The sequence below is a fragment of the Rana temporaria genome, chromosome 2 (genome assembly GCF_905171775.1).
Source record: "Rana temporaria chromosome 2, aRanTem1.1, whole genome shotgun sequence".
Classification (NCBI taxonomy): Eukaryota; Metazoa; Chordata; class Amphibia; order Anura; family Ranidae; genus Rana; species Rana temporaria.
In genome coordinates, this window is record NC_053490.1 from 112,411,383 (window position 1) to 112,431,228 (window position 19,846).

At 46.4% G+C, this 19,846-nt stretch overlaps 1 protein-coding gene across 1 annotated transcript; it reads left to right on the forward strand.

Moving 5' to 3' along the window:
• Nucleotides 1-1,840: 1,840 nt before the first annotated feature.
• On the forward strand, nucleotides 1,841-19,456 carry LOC120929383. Its single transcript, XM_040340771.1, has 3 exons — nucleotides 1,841-2,093; nucleotides 14,023-14,145; nucleotides 17,940-19,456. The coding sequence occupies exons 2-3, from the start codon at nucleotides 14,048-14,050 to the stop codon at nucleotides 19,018-19,020; spliced, it is 1,179 nt and encodes a 392-aa protein (XP_040196705.1). The 5' UTR covers nucleotides 1,841-2,093; nucleotides 14,023-14,047; the 3' UTR covers nucleotides 19,021-19,456.
• The last annotated feature ends 390 nt before the right edge of the window (nucleotides 19,457-19,846 follow it).

The window sequence follows — 19,846 nt, forward strand, 5'->3', positions numbered from 1 at the left end:
TGTATTCTTGAGGTCTATGAACCTTTAAGTCGCATCAAAGTGGGACCAAAGTAGTACAGGGACTACTTTGGATTTGCTGCGATTTGAAGTCGCACAGATATGAACGGTACTCATTGGAAATCATGGGGTACGACTTGTCATGCGACTTTGCAGTCCCAAGTCGCATCGTGCATCGCATGTTGTACTAGTAGAAACCGAGCCTGAAAGTCGGACCATAGTATTGCATGAACTACTTTCAAGTTGCTGCAACTTTAAAGGAACACTAAAGATAATTTTTTATTTTTAATAGCAAACATGTTATACTTACCTCCACTGTGCAGCTCGTTTTGCACGGAGTGGCCCCGAACCCGGTCTTCTGGGGTCTCTCTGCGGCTGTCTCGGCTCCTCCCCGCAAGAATTCACCACCTTCATGCGAGCGAGCTTGCATGGTGGTTAGGTTTTGCGGGCGCGCTCCTGTGATACAGCCAACGGCTATAGCCACTCACTGTATCACTCGGCCCCGCCCCCGACGCACTGCGTCATTGGATGTGATTGACAGCAGCGCGAGCCAATGGCTGCGCTGCTTTCAATCAACCTATGAATGAGACAAGAAGCCGGCCGAGAAGCCGGCCGAGAAGCCAGCGCGTTCGCGGCGCGGGACTTTCGAGGGGTCAGGTAAGTAAACGTGGGGCTCGGGGGGGCGCTAATGTTCAGATGATTTTTCACCTTAATGAATAGAATGCATGAAGGGGAAAAAATGTACCTTTACAACCCCTTTAAGTCACACATATATGAATGGTTATCATTGGAAAACATAGGGAAAGACTTGTCTTGTGACTCTGATGTCCAAAGTTGCATGACAAGTGTGAATGGAGCCTCAAAGTCATATCAGTCTCCAAAGTTGCACTGAAAATCGCACAACTTTGGAGTCGGATAATGTGAACCGGGCCTTAGGGCTAGATTCAGATAGATTAGCGGATCTTTAGATCCGCGTAATCTATCTGATTTACGATCCGCCGGCGCAAAATTGAGAGGCTAGTGCAGTATTCAGAAAGCACTTACCTGGAAACTTGCGCCGGCGGATCGTAAGTCCCCCGGCGGAATTAAAATTCCGCGGCTAGGGGGAGTGTAGTTAAATCAGGCGCGTCCCCACGCCGATTTAAATGCGCATGAGCCGCCGGCTAAATTTCCCAGCGTGCATTGCTCCCAATGACGTCGCTAGGACGTCATTGGTTTCGTCGTGAACGTAAATTACGTCCATCCGTATTCACGACCGACTTACGCAAACGACGTAAAAATTCAAAACTTGGCGCGGCAACGACGGCCATACTTAACATAGGATACGCCGCATATAGCAGGGGTAACAATCCACCGGAAAAAAGCCGAACGCAAACGACGTAAAAAAAAAAGCGACGGGCGGGCGTTTGTTTCTGAATCGGCGGATCTCCTCATTTGCATATTCGTCGCATATACAAATGGAAGCGCCACCTAACGGCCGGCGGGAGATTGCAGCCTAAGATCCGATGGTGTAAGTCACTTACACCTGTCGGATCTAAGGGAGATCTATGCGTAACTGATTTTTATGAATCAGTCTCATAGATCCGACCGTCGGATCTCAGAGATACGACGGCGTATCAGGAGATACGCCGTCGTATCTCTATCTGAATCGCCCCCTTAAAGTTTTTTTTTTTAGCACTGATAGCGATTTCCTATACAAATCAATCTTAATTTTTAATTTCCTGGAAAGAATATTCTGAATTGGTTGCCAGGCGGAAACTCCCGTCCTACTGGCATTTTTTGTCTCCTCCAATGAAAGGCTTCATGTTGCAGCACAGACTCAGGTGCAGCATACACACAATCAATCAGTGGGAAGACAAGAGCCTGCAGAGGGCAATGATTGCATGCTGCATGTGTTAACTAGCAGGTTACATTGGCTTTCCATTTAGTGCTGTGCTACAATTTTATCTTCCAAAGCAACAAGCTACAGTTACTTACAAGCTACAATTAGAAATGTCTTCTTTAGGTGCCTAGCTGTACCCAAAACAAGTCCTTTCAGAACCCCGTGTGCAGCTGGAAAAAATACCATTTGGCTGGGATAGTAAACTCTTACATCCGTAAGTAAAACAATACATGTGGAGTGTGTGTAAGAATTGCTTTTGCCAATCACAAATGACCAATGTTTGCAGGCCATGCAATGGATTTGAGTATTGCTTATGATAAGTGGGTAGTGCAGGGGCACCCTTGTAAGTATGGGGAAAGGTATGAATGTTGGAGCTTTTCTTAGATGCTGGGATGAATCCTTAAAATATTCCCTCTTCCTTATGGAGAAAGCACAAATTTGATTTGAATTAATGTGGCATGGAAGCTTTTTCTGCACAGTCAACAAGAGGCTCATCCTTTTTTTAATGCAGTGATTCAGTTCAGGAATTTTGTGAAGTTAAAGTGATGATTGCCTTTTGCATGCAAAATTACTGTGTGGTAACCCCCATTTATCTATTGAGATAACCATAGGTGTGCGCAGCCTATTTCATTAGGGCAGGGGTGGCCCGGGGGCCACATGTGGCCCGCAGAGCCCTCTGATGTGGCCCGCGACCTCCTGCTCTGGAATGGCAGGTTGGCAAATCTAGATCGCAGGTTGCCGACCCCCCCCCCCATACCACAGCATCAGTGTTGTGAATGAAGCTGGTGGTAGAGGAAGAAAGCGGCTGCGGAGCAGAGCCCCATAAGCCGATGCTTCCTGTGCAGCACCAGCTTTTGCCACAGGCGCAGTCTATGGCAAAGATCAGCTAACCTGCAGGATAGACACAGGAGCACTACACTGCACCCGCAGTGTGGGTAAACCGCAGCACATCAGTGTGAAACCTGTCTTAGGCCCTTTTCACACGATCAGCCTGACCAAATGGGACCCTCAATTCAGAGCGACAGATGTCTGTTTACATCCGCCTACCTCCAATCCGAAAAAGAGAAGGGAATTAGTCCCTTTCCATCTGGGTGGATCGGAGGGCCTATAGCGTAGCCGCGACCCTTCATCTGCCCACTCCGCTCATTGTGGCCCATGACTGGTTACCAAGTTGCTTAAGTGGCCCTCGCTCTTCAAAAGGTTGGGCACCCCTGCATTAGGGTGTGCACCCCAAAGCTCAAACGCACATTACCAATAACTCACAATGTTCATTCAGAAAGGGAAGGGGCCCGTAAATTACATATTTACCGGCACCTTCCCCCCCACTCATCCTAAAACATCTCTGCAGCAACAGCCAACGGGAGAGGAGGGAAGTCGGATGCGCAATGGGAGAGGAGGGCAGTAGGGGAATCTGTGCTGCACAGGATGATTAGGGTGCGCCTGGGCACACCTGGCACACCCTGTGCGCGCACCTATTGAGGTAACCTTTAATAGGCTTAATAGTGAAACCTAGGAAAAACTTTTTTTGTCTGAGGATAGATATGTTTATCCCAAGTAGGGTTGCCACTAGAGTTGCCACCTCATCCCTTTAAAAAGGAACACATATGAATTACACAGGTTCTGAGGTTAATTTAATGCAGGTAAGGCACCAAATGAGTCTAATTACCACCTTAATTAGCCACAGAACCTGTGTAATTAATATGTGTTCCTTTTTAAAGGGATGAGGTGGCAACCCTAGTTGCCACATCCCTTTTAAACCCGAACACACATGAATTACACAGGTTCTGAGGCTAATTTAATGCAAATAAGACACCAAGTGAATTTAATTACCACCTTAATCAGCCGCAGAACCTGTCTAATTCATATGTGTTCAGTTCTAAAGGGATGAGGTGGCAACCCCTAATTCCAAGCATGTTTGAAGCCATTTACTGTTGACTGGCTCACTACCTCTGCAGCGTCCCACTCAGGACATGTGGGAACTGCAAAAGTATTACTTCTTTGTCATTGCTATATTGCATGTCATTTTGCATTGTATACCTGTGGTATCCCTGTTCATAGGCTGGTCAGGTGTGCTTCTTACTTCCCACCACAAGATGGGGATAGCACCACTCTGGGAAATCTATCCCAGCTCAGGCTTATCCGTGGTCAGTAGTTGAGTACAGAAAGCAGTATGGAGAGAGAAAGGTGAGAGAAAGTCAGTCCAGAGAAGGGACACATTTAAACTGCTAAAATCAAAGGATAAAAGCCATTAATCGGCAGCAAGGACCTTTGAGTATACAGGTGAAGGATTTATTAGCCTCCGGCAACCTCACCCATGTCACTGGATTCAAAAAGGACCAGACACAAGTAAGCATTATTACTGAACCACACCCTGAGTCCAGGCCTCCTAAAGTCTATTAGCAGTGGATCAGCAGAACTCCTCTATTTACCCAGAGACTGTATTCTAACTGGATGTTTGTACTGCAACCAAAACCAGACACAGTAAAAGTTGTGAGTTGTATTCTGCCACTGTCTATCTCATTCTTTAACATTGTTACTACAACTGGTTGTACCACCATTAACGGTACTGGCGTCACGACAAATGTCATCAAGGGACCCAGCCGCCACAAGCACTCTAAACATCCCTGTCATCACGGGCACCTCAACCACCATCTCGGCTGGCGTTTCCCTATCGCAGAGCGTGCCCCGGAGGATTTCGTGCTATCTTCCCTTTCACTGTGCGACCGGCCCAGGGAGGCTTTCTGCTAACCGTGAGTAAACCGATGAACTGTATTATTGCTGTCTCTCATCGGCCCACCGTGCACCTCATGTGTTCCCCTGCGGTTCTGGCTTGTCGCATAAGAAAAATTGGCGTCACGAACAGGATATTTTACCCCTGCGCCTTATCTAAAAGACTGTCGCATCAGAATAAGCCCCTTTGCTTTATTGAGAGACTATTTACTTATTGCATGCTGTGTGGGGCCACAGAACTGTTTAAACTGTTTAAAAGTCGCATGGAAGCGTTATTCCAGTTATCAGCATAAAAATCGCAGCATCCAAAGTGAGAAAATCAGACATTTGTGTGTTAACAAAACTGCATGCAGTATTTGAATTGACTATTTCCATTCACTTAAAATGGCTGCCAGAGACCTTCTTGTCCAAAAATTCCTGCGCCATCACTGTGGATAGGTTAGTGACACCCCCTGAAGAGCGGGAAAGTTTGGTGCCACCCATTCATGCAAAATCGCCTTACCTTTGCTGTGTCAATCCTGGGAGGAAAGTGTGACAAACGCACGCCCCAGAAGTCGCGAGACTTTGCATGCGAGCCAAAGGAGAGAAAATAATCGCATTGCTTGCCGTCCGAGCAGTAATTGCAACCTGTCAGTTGCCTCTACTAATTGTAAGGGCACAGATACCTGGAACTCTGCCAGAGACCCAAAATCAACATTGCTGCAGCATTGTATTCAGCCGGCATTAAATTCTTAAAGGGCCATACACCCGCAAGACAGCGGTTGCCCATAGCAACAACGCACAAAAAGTGTCTAAAAACGCATTTGACTTACCTAACTAGAACTCACCTGCTGTTACCATGTCTGTGCAAGGAGATGACGTGCAGCCCGACCTCAGAGGACCCCCTGCATCAGCCGCAGTCGGTCCCAATGCAATACCAACCGCTGCAGCACCAAGTCTAATGCCTTTAACCATGCCTTATTATTTTGGAGCCCCCTGGTTCCCACGATATTCTGGGGAAATTCATACTTTAAGGGACTTTAAAGAAAAAATTCTGGCTATGTTCAGATTGTACCCTGTATCCTCAGAGCAACAGATGGAGATTCTTCTTGCGCAATTGGAAGGAGCTGCGCTCAGAGAAGTGAAATCTTGGCCGAGCTCAGAGAGAAAGACCATGGAGCAGATTTTTCAACGTCTCTACACCACCTTTGAACCCAGTACCGTGTCAGAGGTCAAGATGAGGTTCTTCAGCAAGAGACAGCAATCTGGTGAGTCACTCAGAGACTTTGCATTATCTTTGCAGGAAGCCCTTAGAGCTGTTGTCCAAGTAGACCCCCGTGAGGCAGAAAATCAGGACAAAACCCTGAAAGAACAATTTATTGAAGGCGTCCATACAGACAATCTAAAGAGCCAACTAAGAATGTTAGCCGCCCAACATCCAAGCGCTACCTTCTTAGATTTTAAAGAACTAGCTATCAGCATCCTGGGAAAAAGCCCACCAACAGAACCTGTTAGATCTGTTGACGTGCCTGTATCACAGCTGGTTACCCCTGTAAAGTCTTTACCTATAGTCAGTCAGGCAACCCAAGCTCCAGTTCCTGACGCAGTTGCTGCCTTGACGGAGCAAGTCCGTTTTCTGACTAAAAGTCTGGAGAAAGTCCACCAAAAATTGGAACAATGGGAGAAACCATTAATGCTAGAGGATGAGAAACCTGTGTCCAGAAGACTCTTCCCCTCTAATTCTAGAGAGACTTATTCCAGAAATTCTGGCGGACGCCCCCCTGACCACACTAGTACCCCTAAGCGGCCTATCTGCACGTACTGTCACAAACCAGGCCATACAGAAGCAACCTGCTGGCAGTTAAACGGGAAACCCCCGAGGCCAAGGACCACCCCTCGGGAGGTAAACCAATAGGTCCAGAAGATCCCCACTGGATGCCAAGATACGTTGGATCCCGTCCTGAAGTGGCACTTCAAATAAATGGAGTCCCTTTTGTTGCCCTAGTTGACACCGGATCCCAAGTCACCACCATCCAACAAGCAGCCTTTGAAAAATACTGGGATCAAAATCAGCTTACCCAGCCTCCAGAATCCTGGCTGAGTCTCATAGCCAGTAACGGCAAACCCATACCAGTCCATGGTTATTGGGAACCTACCATTCAAGTAGGAGGAACTACACTACCTCGACAAGGCCTTATTGTGGTACAAGTCAGAGACAATAACCCTAACCCTCCAATAGTCCTAGGAATGAATGTCCTCAGGAACTGTTATGTTGAGATGCTAGAAGCCTTGCACCAGTTAGTGCCTACTGCCCCTCCTGATTCTAAGAAGGTGATCCAACAAACCATCCGTGTACTAAATGCGCAACAGAGATTCACCAACGAAAAAGGAGAAATTTGCTGTGCCCGCATCCGGGATAAGCAACCTGTGATCCTCAAACCCAACACCGAAACTCTCTTGTGGTGCCGAGCTGTAGTCGGAATCCAAGGTCAAGACTACCAAGCCCTGGTAGAGCCTGTTGTTTTGGAAGACTATCCTCTAGTGAGAGCTGCAAGGAGCCTAGTAACCGTCTCTGAAGGTAAAGTGCCTATACGACTCCTAAACTTGAGTGATAGCAGCGTAACACTATCAAAACACCTTCCTATTGCACAGCTAATCCAAGTCGCTTTTCAAGATGTCATCAGTGTGGCTACAGCTACCACAGAGCAAATTCCCAAGAGACAGAACCCCCAGGACCAAAATGTAAACACATCCTGGTGGAAAGAACTTCATGTGGGAGATGCTTCCACACCAGCAAACCAAATGGAGGGAGTACTAAAAATTGTGAAGGAGCTTCACCTTGCCTTCAGTAAGCATTCCACAGACTATGGAGAAGTGGATATCATCAAGCACTCCATTCCTACAGGTTCACACCCACCGATCAAGGAAAGATATCGGCCTATACCACCAACTATGTACCAATCTGTAAAGCAAATGATCCAAGAGATGAAGGACTCCAATGTCATTAGAGACAGCCATAGTCCATGGGCTGCACCTCTAGTCCTTGTCCGTAAAAAGGATGGTAACATCAGATTCTGTGTGGATTACAGAAAAATTAACCAAATCACCCACAAGGATGCCTACCCTTTACCACGCATAGAGGAATCTTTGACAGCTTTAGGATCTTCAGCCTACTTCTCTACCCTTGATTTAACCAGTGGATACTGGCAAGTACCCATGGCACCTGAAGATCGTGAGAAGACTGCATTTACCACCCCGATGGGCCTATTTGAGTTCAACCGCATGCCTTTTGGACTTTGCAATGCGCCCGGAACCTTTCAAAGATTAATGGAGCATTTTTTAGGACACAAAAATTTTGAAACCGTTCTGTTGTACTTAGATGATGTCATCATCTACTCCAAATCTTATGAAGATCACTTGAAACATTTGGCTGAAGTTTTTCAAATCCTCATTAAACATGGACTCAAAGTCAAACCATCTAAGTGCTATCTACTGAAGACAGAAGTCAAATACTTAGGGCATATTGTAAGCTCTGAAGGTGTTAAACCGGACCCAGAGAAGATAGCCGCAGTCCGAAATTGGCCTACTCCTACTACAGTGAAAGAAGTGAGGAGCTTTCTCAGTTTCGCAGGATACTACAGACGCTTTATTCCCCACTTTGCCCAAATTGCGGGGCCAATATTAGAACTTCTGAGAGGACATCCTAAGAGGTACCAAAAGTCTCCAATACCAGTTGAATGGAACACAGAAAGAGAAATTGCCTTCCAGCTCCTAAAGAAGAAGTTAACAGAACCACCAATCCTAGGCTATCCAGATTACCAGAAGCCATTTCATCTTTACACAGATGCTAGTAAGAAAGGTCTGGGAGCTGTCCTATCGCAGGTACAGGAAGGAAAAGAAAGAGTTATTTCCTACGCTAGTAGATCTCTTAAAGGTACTGAAAGAAACGACCAAAACTATAGTTCCTTCAAATTGGAATTCCTCGCACTCGTGTGGGCTGTTACGGAAAAATTTAAAGATTACCTTGCCGCAACACCATTTGTAGCCTTCACAGATAACAACCCGCTAGCACATCTGAATACCGCCAAGTTGGGAGCATTAGAACAAAGATGGGCCTCACGCCTAGCTAACTACGATTTCACCATAAAATACAGAACAGGAAAAGCAAATGAAAATGCGGATGCATTATCCCGTCTGCCTACCCAAGAAGACCCTACTACACAGGAAGATGTTTGGGAAGAGGTAGAAATGCCAGCTTTTTACAAAAATTTTGCCCAACAAGACATTATCACCATCAAAGGAAGAAAAGTCCTTAATCTTCAACAACAAGTGGATCCAAGATCCCAAGTGGACAAAGAAAGGTGGATCAAGCTGCAAAATGAAAGCAGAGTGTTGGGAGAACTGCAAGATTTCTTCACCAGCGGAAGAACCCCTGAAAGAATTCGCAGAAGAAATGCTGATCCAGAATTGTCAAAACTTTGGAGACACAGAAAACATCTCTTCCTACAGAAGGGCCTACTATTAAGAAGAACTTTAGACCCAATTACCTCGGATTGTCTATACCAAATCTTAATACCACGCCGAGATGCAAGAATCATTCTTGAGATGTATCATGATCAATCAGGACACTTTGGCGTGCAGAAGACAGAAGCCACCATCCGTAGAAGATTCTACTGGATTGGGATGAGAGGAGACATTGAAAAGTGGTGTCGAGAATGTTCCACCTGTGCTGTTGGAAGAAATGAAAAACATGACCAAAAAGCACCCTTACATCCCATTGTAAGCCAAACACCGCTAGAAATAGTTGCAATTGACCATGTGAAGCTGGAACCAAGTCGCTCAGGTTACACATACGCCATGACCATCATCGATCATTATACCAAATTTGTTGTAGCCGTACCTGTCAAGGACCTGACCGCTAGAACAACTGCAGATGCCTTCTGGAAACATTTCCTATTGCCATATGGCTGCCCAGAAAGAATCCTTACAGATCAGGGATCTGCCTTTGAGTCGCAACTCTTCAAAGAACTGTGTACACTTCACAATTGCCAGAAAATCAGGACCACAGCCTACCACCCTCAAGGGAATGGACTTTGCGAGAAAATGAACCAAACTTTAATTGAGATGTTAAGAGCAGTACCACCTGCTACAAGAAGTGATTGGCCTACCCTATTGCCTCAGTTGATGTACACCTACAATAACACGATTCACTGTTCTACTGGGTATACACCTTACTATCTCATGTTTGGCCGACAAGGTAAACTACCTGCTGACCATACTTTGGGCGTACAAGTGCCTGATGCAATCAACCCTCTACCAAAGACTGATTGGGTGAGTGAGCACCAAAGACGTCTAATTGATGCACAAGAAATTGTTCAACATCGCATGGAACGTGCTCATGAAAAGCAACAAAGAGATTATAACCAATCTGCCAAAGCAGAACCTCTCAAAATTGGTGACCATGTATGGTTAAAAAACAACCATCGCACCAGCAAGTTAGATAGCAAATGGGAGAGAGAACCTTACACCATTACAGCTATTCTCAATCCAGAGACTGATACTTATGAGATTACTAAAGAAAACAAATCGCGTGTAGTACATCGCAATCGCCTTAAGTTATGTCTCAAGGAAAGTACTCAAGAAGAAACTCTTCAAGAAGAAGCTGTCCAAGAAGAAACACAATCCATAGAACCAGAGCCTACAAAACCATCTGATTCAGAGAATCCACTACAGTCTTTCGGAAAAGCATTATTAGACTCTGATCCTTTACAATGGTTCCTTACACCATGGCTCAATATCTTAGTGCCTGCCAAGACCAATACAACCGCACTTCAACCAGAGGAGCTATCTCAAGAAGTGTCTACTACAGCTCAAGAGACACCAAGTTCCCTTGAAACAAGGCCTGTAGAAACTCAGCCACTAAGAAGATCTGACAGAACTACAAGAGGACGACCACCTGTCCGTTTGGAGGATTACCTGCACCAGCAACCGAGGAGTCGACTACCAACTCTGTCATCTCATCGTTGAGTGCATCCTTACATCGTCTGAAGTTCCAGAGTGAGAAGAAGACTTACTTGGGATATTATGTTTATTTCCTTTAAAGGACTTTTCAAAAGGACTACATACCTACTGTTTTGCAACGTTCAAGCCTGTACCCGGAGATAGACTTTCACGTACCTGAGCCTCCGTGATATTCATCTGTTGACATTTTCCTGTACCCAGGGAACGGACTCATACCCTGTGAGCCTCCTGAGATGTTATTTTTGTTTTGTTTTTCTTTTTCCATCTCATCGTGGACTATTCTGGTTTTGCCATACATCACCAGTCTTCAGAGGAAAAACTACACCCCTTTTTGTCACATTTCGTTGTTGCCTAAGATATGTTTGCCTAACCCATTTTACTTGCAGATACAAGACGTACAAGAATGGGGTTATATTGTTATTTCCTATGCATGCATGCTTTTCCATTTCTCTTATATCTTACAGGAAGACACAACATCGAGTCAAAAGTGTGCCGAGGTCGACACACGTTTTACCATGGGGGTATGCAGCGTCCCACTCAGGACATGTGGGAACTGCAAAAGTATTACTTCTTTGTCATTGCTATATTGCATGTCATTTTGCATTGTATACCTGTGGTATCCCTGTTCATAGGCTGGTCAGGTGTGCTTCTTACTTCCCACCACAAGATGGGGATAGCACCACTCTGGGAAATCTATCCCAGCTCAGGCTTATCCGTGGTCAGTAGTTGAGTACAGAAAGCAGTATGGAGAGAGAAAGGTGAGAGAAAGTCAGTCCAGAGAAGGGACACATTTAAACTGCTAAAATCAAAGGATAAAAGCCATTAATCGGCAGCAAGGACCTTTGAGTATACAGGTGAAGGATTTATTAGCCTCCGGCAACCTCACCCATGTCACTGGATTCAAAAAGGACCAGACACAAGTAAGCATTATTACTGAACCACACCCTGAGTCCAGGCCTCCTAAAGTCTATTAGCAGTGGATCAGCAGAACTCCTCTATTTACCCAGAGACTGTATTCTAACTGGATGTTTGTACTGCAACCAAAACCAGACACAGTAAAAGTTGTGAGTTGTATTCTGCCACTGTCTATCTCATTCTTTAACATTGTTACTACAACTGGTTGTACCACCATTAACGGTACTGGCGTCACGACAAATGTCATCAAGGGACCCAGCCGCCACAAGCACTCTAAACATCCCTGTCATCACGGGCACCTCAACCACCATCTCGGCTGGCGTTTCCCTATCGCAGAGCGTGCCCCGGAGGATTTCGTGCTATCTTCCCTTTCACTGTGCGACCGGCCCAGGGAGGCTTTCTGCTAACCGTGAGTAAACCGATGAACTGTATTATTGCTGTCTCTCATCGGCCCACCGTGCACCTCATGTGTTCCCCTGCGGTTCTGGCTTGTCGCACCTCTACTGGAAGTTTGTTCCAACCATCAACTGCCCTTTCAGTAAAATAATACCCTCTAGGGTTAGTTTGGAACTTTCCTCCAGTTAGTTTGAGGTTGTGTACTGCCCTCCTGAACCTTATTTGCCTCCTTGCTGTATTTTTAGGTGCTAAGAGCAGGAAATCTAAAGCAGCCAAAGTTCAGTTTACTGTGATCAATTGGTGTCCCCCATTAGGGAGATTTACTTTCTATTGATTTTGGTGGCAAAACTGGTCAGTGCTTGCAGCCATTTGTTGCCAGTGCTGATCGGCCGCTGGTTTTTCCAGTGTGCCTGTCTGACAGAAGCCAGCCGTTCGGCCAGCTTCTGTCAGACAGGCTGATGATCTGTTGAACCGGTCGATATTCGGCCCGTGTGTACCAGGTTTAAGACGGGTCTCCGTACTACAGCACCTGGGCCAAATCTGGCCTGCTGCAAGCTTTTATCTGACCCCCCTGATGTAAGAGGGGACTCCGATGGGGATCTAATGGAACATTTCCCTCGCTTTGGGGAAACTTCCTCTTCTTCTGTCCTGTTGTATCTACAGAAAGTGAAGGTAAAGCCCCTTAACGGGACAAGCCATTTCATACAATGCATGTATTTTGTATGGGAGTCTATCTTGCTGTGTTTATTATAATTTTTCTTCATTACTATCACAAGGGGCCCCCTATGTCATAGTTCATAGGCTGTGACAGATGCTCTTTGTGGAGGCATCCGAGGTCTGCAATTCAAACAAACTTTAGATCCATAATACTCCATAATTTTTATATTGTTTTTTAGCAAGGGGTAATGTATCCTAAGGAGATAGTCAAAGTGACTGTTACTTGGACACTTGCTTAGAAGCTTGTTATAGAAGATTCTTTATACTTTGTTCTTTTCAATATCTACAGCCTTGAGCAGGACATTCACATCCGATGCATTTCCCGGTGTCTGATACCTGGTCCTTTGCTGTGTGCTGTGGCCACCAGTACGTTAGAAGGGCTAGGAATCTGATGCTCCCAGATTCTGCCGCTTCCTCTAGTAGCCTTAAAGGGGTTATAAAGGTTTTTTTTTTGTTTTTGTTTTTTCTAAATGCGTTCCTTTATGCTCGTGCATTGTTGGTCCACTTACCTTTTCCTTTGATTTCCCTTCCAAATGTGTGTGTGTGTGTGTGTGTGTGTGTGTTGTGTTGTGTTTTTTTTTTTTCTGGTATTAGACACTTGTTACTGGTTAACAGCGAGGCGGGAGCAGGTAGGCGGCAACGGGTCTGCACTAAAACACCTCATTGGCTGCTGGGATACCGTGGTCCCAGCAGCCAACACAGTGAGACGCCGGGAGAGATTGCGGGACCTGCGCTGCATATTGCCTGGGGCGAATATGCAGCGCAGGTTCCACAACTAACAGGTGGACCAAGGACTCAAGCTGCGGGCCGGAAGAAATGGCCTGGCGGGCCGGATGTGGCCCACGGGCCGTAGTTTAGAGACCCCTGCACTAGCATTAAAGGAACCCATTTAGAAAATAAAAACCGAACCTTTACAACCCCTTTAACTCCTAAAAGACCACAAAGGGAGTACATGCTGCTTGCAAGAGATATGGGTATAAAGCATATTCTTTTGCAATTTGCCATCATTTTTGAACGACCTGCCAATACATAGTACCTGGACCTGCATTTTAGATTTTTTTTCTAAGCAGTGCACCATATTGCATGCCAAGTTCATTGTGATGCCTGGTAGTGTGGATCTGCTGGCACCTACTATTTATGTATTGGGGTGCTTTTATTATTTTTTTTTTTTTTTTTTAGTGTGTGTGTGTGTGTGTGTGTGTGTGTTTGTATGTATGTGTGTGTGTGTGTGTGTGTGTGTGTATATATATAATTACACACACTCGGTGCCATGCATTGTGCTAATATACAACACCAATGTATATGGGCCCTTAAAGAAAAAATGCCTGAATGTGATGTATGCTGCTTCAATGTAAATAAAAACAAAAATTTCACTCTATCAACAGCCCATTATCCCTTAGAGGAGGAACTATGGATCCTGGACATCACACTGCATTCCTACTGGCTATTCTCATCTGCATCCTCCTGCTTCTCCTGGCTGTGTCTTCCCTGCTGATGTGCTACTGGAGGTAACACAGAATTATATTTGCTAATCTATGTAGGCTTGATGTCAGCAGTTGTGCAGTTACCGTAATGTTCTCTAACTGAAAACTAGACTGTTCATGTTCCAGAAGTTCCTGCAGAGGAGTATCATTCTTTGTACGTCCATATATAACATTGTGGTACAATGGAACAAAAGTATTACTATGGTACTACTTGTTCTTACTGTTAGGTGTTATTTCAAAGCAGTTATTCAGTTTACTGGTTTTATCAGTTTTGGACTTGTGGGTCTGTGTCTAGAGCAGTAAGAGTAAACCCACCTCCGCCCACTGATACTCGCCTCTCCAGTGATTCTTACCACTCCTCAGATGCAGCTCGCACAAAATACCTAATGCTCCTGTTCTGTGGCAACATCTGATCACCTCCCATGATGCAGTGTGAAGGGCCACCAGGGTCGACGTCTGTCGCACAATCTGTGGTCCATCTAGGACACCAGGTGTTTTAGTGATGGCTGTGACAGTAAAAGGAGCATCGGCAGGGGACTACTGGAGAAGACAGCGTGAGCGGGTTAGGCAGAGGGAACCTTTACTGTCACTTTGTCCTAAATGGTAAATGTGACACAGTATAATTCGATGACCAACAACTCGCTTCTCCTTCTCTCTTCTCTTCTCCTTCTCTTCTCCTTCTCTTGTTTTCTCTTTTTTATTTATTTTTTCTCTTCTCCTCTCCCCCCTCCTGCAATCTTCTGGGATACGTCACAAGTCCCAGGAGATTGCCCAGCCATTAGCTGCGTGGCTTTGCCATACGCAGTGCAGTGGTCCACAGTAAGAATGCCGGCGCCGTGAAGAGGAGCGGCGGTTTGTATGCCCACATCGCTGGACCGTGGGACACGTGAGTGATTATTAAAAGTCTGACTTTTAATTTTGTTGCTATTAAAAGTCAGACTGCAATCACCAATAGTAACCTGTAAAGCAGTGATGGGGAACCTTGGCACCCCAGATGTTTTGGAACTACATTTCCCATGATGCTAATGCACTCTGCAGTGTAGTTGAGCATCATGGGAAATGTAGTTCCAAAACATCTGGAGTGCCAAGGTTCCCCATCACTGCTGTAAAGGTAGGGAGAAAAGTATGTCCCGCTTTGTGCTATCCCATAGCTGAGTACTAGGGACCCTTGAATTCTAGGTAAGCATTTTTTTTTTTCTTCTAGAAACCATGTATAATAGTGTTGTAATAAAGGGTAGTGCTTGCACAAATACATACAAATTGCTACACCCCCTCACCTATAATTAGCCTGTTGCAGCAAGGGGCACATGGAAGGGCAACGCAAACAAAACTCCCAGCTCAATTTACTGACAAGCCTGCTAACCAACTGAAATGTACTGTCTAACTAACAGTATGTGTGAAAAACAAAAGTTTAGTTTGCACACATTTACAAATGCATGCGTTACAGAGCCCTGTCAAGGCACCCCAGTGTTTTCTGTAGTCCTAACTCTAAATTTTGAGAGCCTCCACAGTGGAATCGCATGCATTACAATGGATGGGCAGAGGGCAGGTGAGCCTGGAGAGCCCACCCCTCTTTAAAGGCACGGGGATGCACTGGACACCCAGCATACCGTGCCATGGCAGCAAGTGTCCAGTACATGTCCCCCTCACCAGGCCCGGACTGGGACAAAAAATAGGCACGGGCATTTAGACTGAGCAGCCCGGTCACTGGGGGGGGGGGGGTTGTCGACATTCATGGGGGTGGCTGGTGTCGGTCCTTCACACTGTAATGGGCAGGGACACAGTGATGTAAAGGGGACTGCACTGCAAAGGGGCCCTGCTATGATTACATTGCCCCTTTACAGTGCAGTCCCATTTTTATCACAGTGTCCCAGTCCTATTTTGGCCATACAATGCTAGTACTCTTTGTTTCCTATTGTCCCCACACTGCCCTGTGACACTGACCTGCTCTCTCTCTGGTGGTGCGGGTACAGCGTGGCTCTCTCTCTGGTGGTGCGGGTACAGCGTGGCTCTCTCTCTGGTGGTGCGGGTACAGCATGGCTCTCTGGTGGTGAGAGTACATTGTTGCTCTCTCTCTGGTGGCGCGGGCACAGCGTGGCTCTCTGGTGGCGCGGGCACAGCGTGGCTCTCTGGTGGCGCAGGCACAGCGTGGCTCTCTCTGGTGGCGCGGGTACAGCGTGGCGCTCTCTGGTGTTGTGTGGGTACAGCGTGACGCTCTCTGGTGTTGTGTGGGTACAGCGTGTCGCTATCTGGTGGTGCGGGTACAGCGTGGTGCTCTCTGGTGGTGCAGGTACAGCTTGACGCTCTCTGGTGGTGAGGGTAAAGGGTACAGTGTGGCTCTTTCTGGTGGTGCGGGTACAGTGTGGATCTTTCTGGTGGCGCAGGTACAGCGTGGCTCTCTCTGGTTGCGTCGATACAGTGTGGCTCTCTGGTGGTGCGGGCACAGCATGGCTCTCTCTCTGGTGGTGCGTGTACAGCATGGCTCTCTCTGGTGGTGAGAGTACATTGTTGCTCTCTCTCTGGTGGCGCAGGCACAGCGTGGCTCTCTGGTGGCGCGGGCACAGCGTGGCTCTCTGGTGGCGCGGGCACAGCGTGGCTCTCTGGTGGCGCGGGCACAGCGTGGCTCTCTGGTGGCGCGGGCACAGCATGGCTCTCTGGTGGCGCGGGCACAGCGTGGCTCTCTGGTGTTGTGCGGGTACAGCGTGGCGCTCTCTGGTGTTGTGCGGGTACAGCATGGCGCTCTCTGGTGTTGTGCGGGTACAGCATGGCGCTCTCTGGTGTTGTGCGGGTACAGCGTGTTGCTATCTGGTGGTGCGGGTACAGCATGTCGCTATCTGGTGGTGCAGGTACAGCTTGGCGCTCTCTGGTGGTGAGGGTAAAGTGTGGCACTCTCTGGTGATGCTGGGGCTATTAGTTCCCCCAGCACAGTCCTCTTTCTTTTTCTATGTCTCCTGTAGTAGCTGCAGCCTGCTCAGCATATTTCCTGGTTTTCTCTTTCCCCCCAACAGAGTGCATGCTGGGGAATGTAGTCTGCTCCCCACTGATAACTGAGCCACCTATCTCTGGGACTACATTTCCCATGATGCCCTCTATTTTTCTGTGATTGGTCTCCGCTGTGGCCAATGGGGAGGGGAGAAGAATGGGCTGGAAAGACTTCTCTTTACATGCTGCCGACATGAGAAGGAGAAGGGGGGCGAGCGGGGGAAACATTCCGGACTGCAGCCTGCAGCTTTCCCCACCTCTCCCCACCTGTGCGGACGCTCATGGCTGGTCGAGGAGGAGTGGAGAGCGGAACTGTCAGCGCGGCTCTGAGGCTGAGCTGTGTGTGAGAGAGACACACAGCCCAGCCCATGCAGCCGCTAGTTCCGCCAGAGATGACAGGTATGGCCGCATAGCGGTAGGCGAGCGGCAGCCGTGGCCTGTGTTAACCCTGTCCAGGCCGCGGTCGTCGCTTAACTCCCGCTGTGCGGCTTGATCAGCAGCATGTCACGGAGCGGGTGGCCGCAGCCCACTGGGCATTTGCCCGGTCTGCCCTATGGCCAGTCCGGGCCTGCCCCTCACCAATATTAAGCATGTGTTTGCAACTGTGTGCAAACTAAACTCCTCCTGTTTTTAACGCATACTGTTAAAAAGGACAATTTGGTTGGTTAGCATGCTGGTCGGTAAGTTGAGCCAGGAATTTCTTTGTTTTTTTTCTTTGAGTGCTTGCACAAGGGACGTAATCATTTACATGTGTCTTTAGAGCAATACAGTCTTAAATTAAGCTATATTCAGTATCTTTCACATTTTAATGTACAGACCATTTCTATCATTTACAGGAGGAATGGCTTCAAAATGACAAATCGAACCTCATCCATGAGATTCGGAAGACTGGCGAGAGATCAAGCAACATCTATGACCAGTTTTACTTTGAATGTAATCAACCCGAAACTTCACCTGCAGAACGATCCTAAAGAGTCCCAGGCATTTTCATTGCCGATTACTGTGGATCAAAGTAGCCAAAAAAGCACAAGTGTGACTTCTCACCTTTCTCGGGACAGTCATATAATGAGCATCGGTGATGAAGAGGAAGGATTACGCACTTCAATCGTTGACAAACCTGTACAAAAAAAAAGTAGGGCCTCTGAACATTTTTCAACACTACAGCGTATGTTGTCTGGGGCTTCTATCTTTGGCGGAGTATTAGAGAAAAGTTCAATGTTCAGTCTCAAGGCCAAGAGACGTAGCTCTTCCCTGAAAAGTGGAGTAGATGTAGATATCTCCATGATTCCCCTGGAGTCTCCAGTGCGTGTGTCCTCCAATGGTGACCAGTTCCATGCCGCAGGTTCCCAGAGAGACCTCAGTCGAAGTAGTACTGTACTATGTGAAAATTCCAGTGAGCAGCAGTTCACTTGGGACACTGCTGGCTTGTCTGTTCTAAGCAGACACTCAAGGAAAAAAGAATCCTTTTCACTTCCCAACACTTTAGAAAGAAAAACTGAAGAAGATTCTAGCAAACAGAACACCCAACTAGGAAAAACTGATTTCTTGCAGCCAAAAGCCTGGTTTATATTTATAGGAAACAGGCCTGTCTCGGAAGGAGCCCAGCTTGAAAATGAGCTTAATAATGTAACAAGCTTAGACTCTGGGGTTGACGTTATAGAGCCAGTGGTGAGAGATGGATTTGGTGGCTTTAAAAGTGCACAGATGCCAATCTCTACCCAAGATGCTCAATGCCATATACCAAGTAGAAGATCAAATGAAAATCCAGAAGAAATTAATGGAGATGAAGAAAAGCAAGAAGAGTGCCTGGAATTGCACATCACGCACCAGGAAGCCGCTAGAAACCTAAATCCCCGACATTACAGTAGAAGTTTGTGGGAGAAAAGAGAAGAACGTCCATTGATTGGAGCTAATTAGCAATGGGGCAAGTTTAGACTTCTCTAAAACTGTAGTTTGCTTGTAAGTACAAAAATAGTTTCTGCTGTATCAAATATATCTAAAGACAAATCTTTAACTTTTTTTTTTTTTCCCCAACATTTGACCAATAGAAGACAAAGCAATTTCCTTTACTTTCTGTTCCAGTGACAATGGTCACCAGTGGAAATGAAGAACATGTAACACCTTCTGCTGTTAACTTTGAGGCTGATGGGTCATTTTATGGCTTGATAAATACTTGACTGACCTTGGCAGCCTTTCTTAACCAGGGTTCAATAAAATCATAATGTTCCAGAGACCACCCAAAAAATGTTTACGATTACTTTCTGTTCCAGTGACATTGGTCACCAGAGGAAATAGAGCGGATTAAACGCCTGACTGGGTTGCTAACCCTACCTTGCGCTACAAAAAAAAAAAAGGTTTTATATACACTTTCATGCATTTTGTAAATTTCAAGCTAAACAATGCACATGAGCTGCTGTATTTTATTCTGCCAGGCCAATCATTTTAAGAAATTTTGATTAAAACAGTCAAGACACTTGTCCTGAGAGAAACACGGGGGTTGCTGTTCCTTGAGCTCTTTTGAAATTGGTAGCTGCCTGGCTGGTATTTGACTTTTTTTTTTTTTTTTTTGCATTAATAAGTTAAATCGCTGACCATGAAGATATATGTGCAGACTTTTCTCAGCCTTGCCTGGTCTGCATACTTGATCTGGCTGAGTGACTCAAAGCAGCGAAGCTAGAGGGTCGGGACAACAGCCAGTTGTCTAAGATTTTCGGAAGAATGTTGGAACTCGGTCACATTAGGT

Coding starts and splice junctions, on each gene's coding strand:
- LOC120929383 (XM_040340771.1), top strand. CDS start 14,048: ATGGATCCTGGACATCACACTGCATTCCTACTGGCTATTCTCATCTGC. Junction 14,146..17,939: donor CTGCTGATGTGCTACTGGAG/GTAACACAGAAT, acceptor TATCATTTACAG/GAGGAATGGCTTCAAAATGA.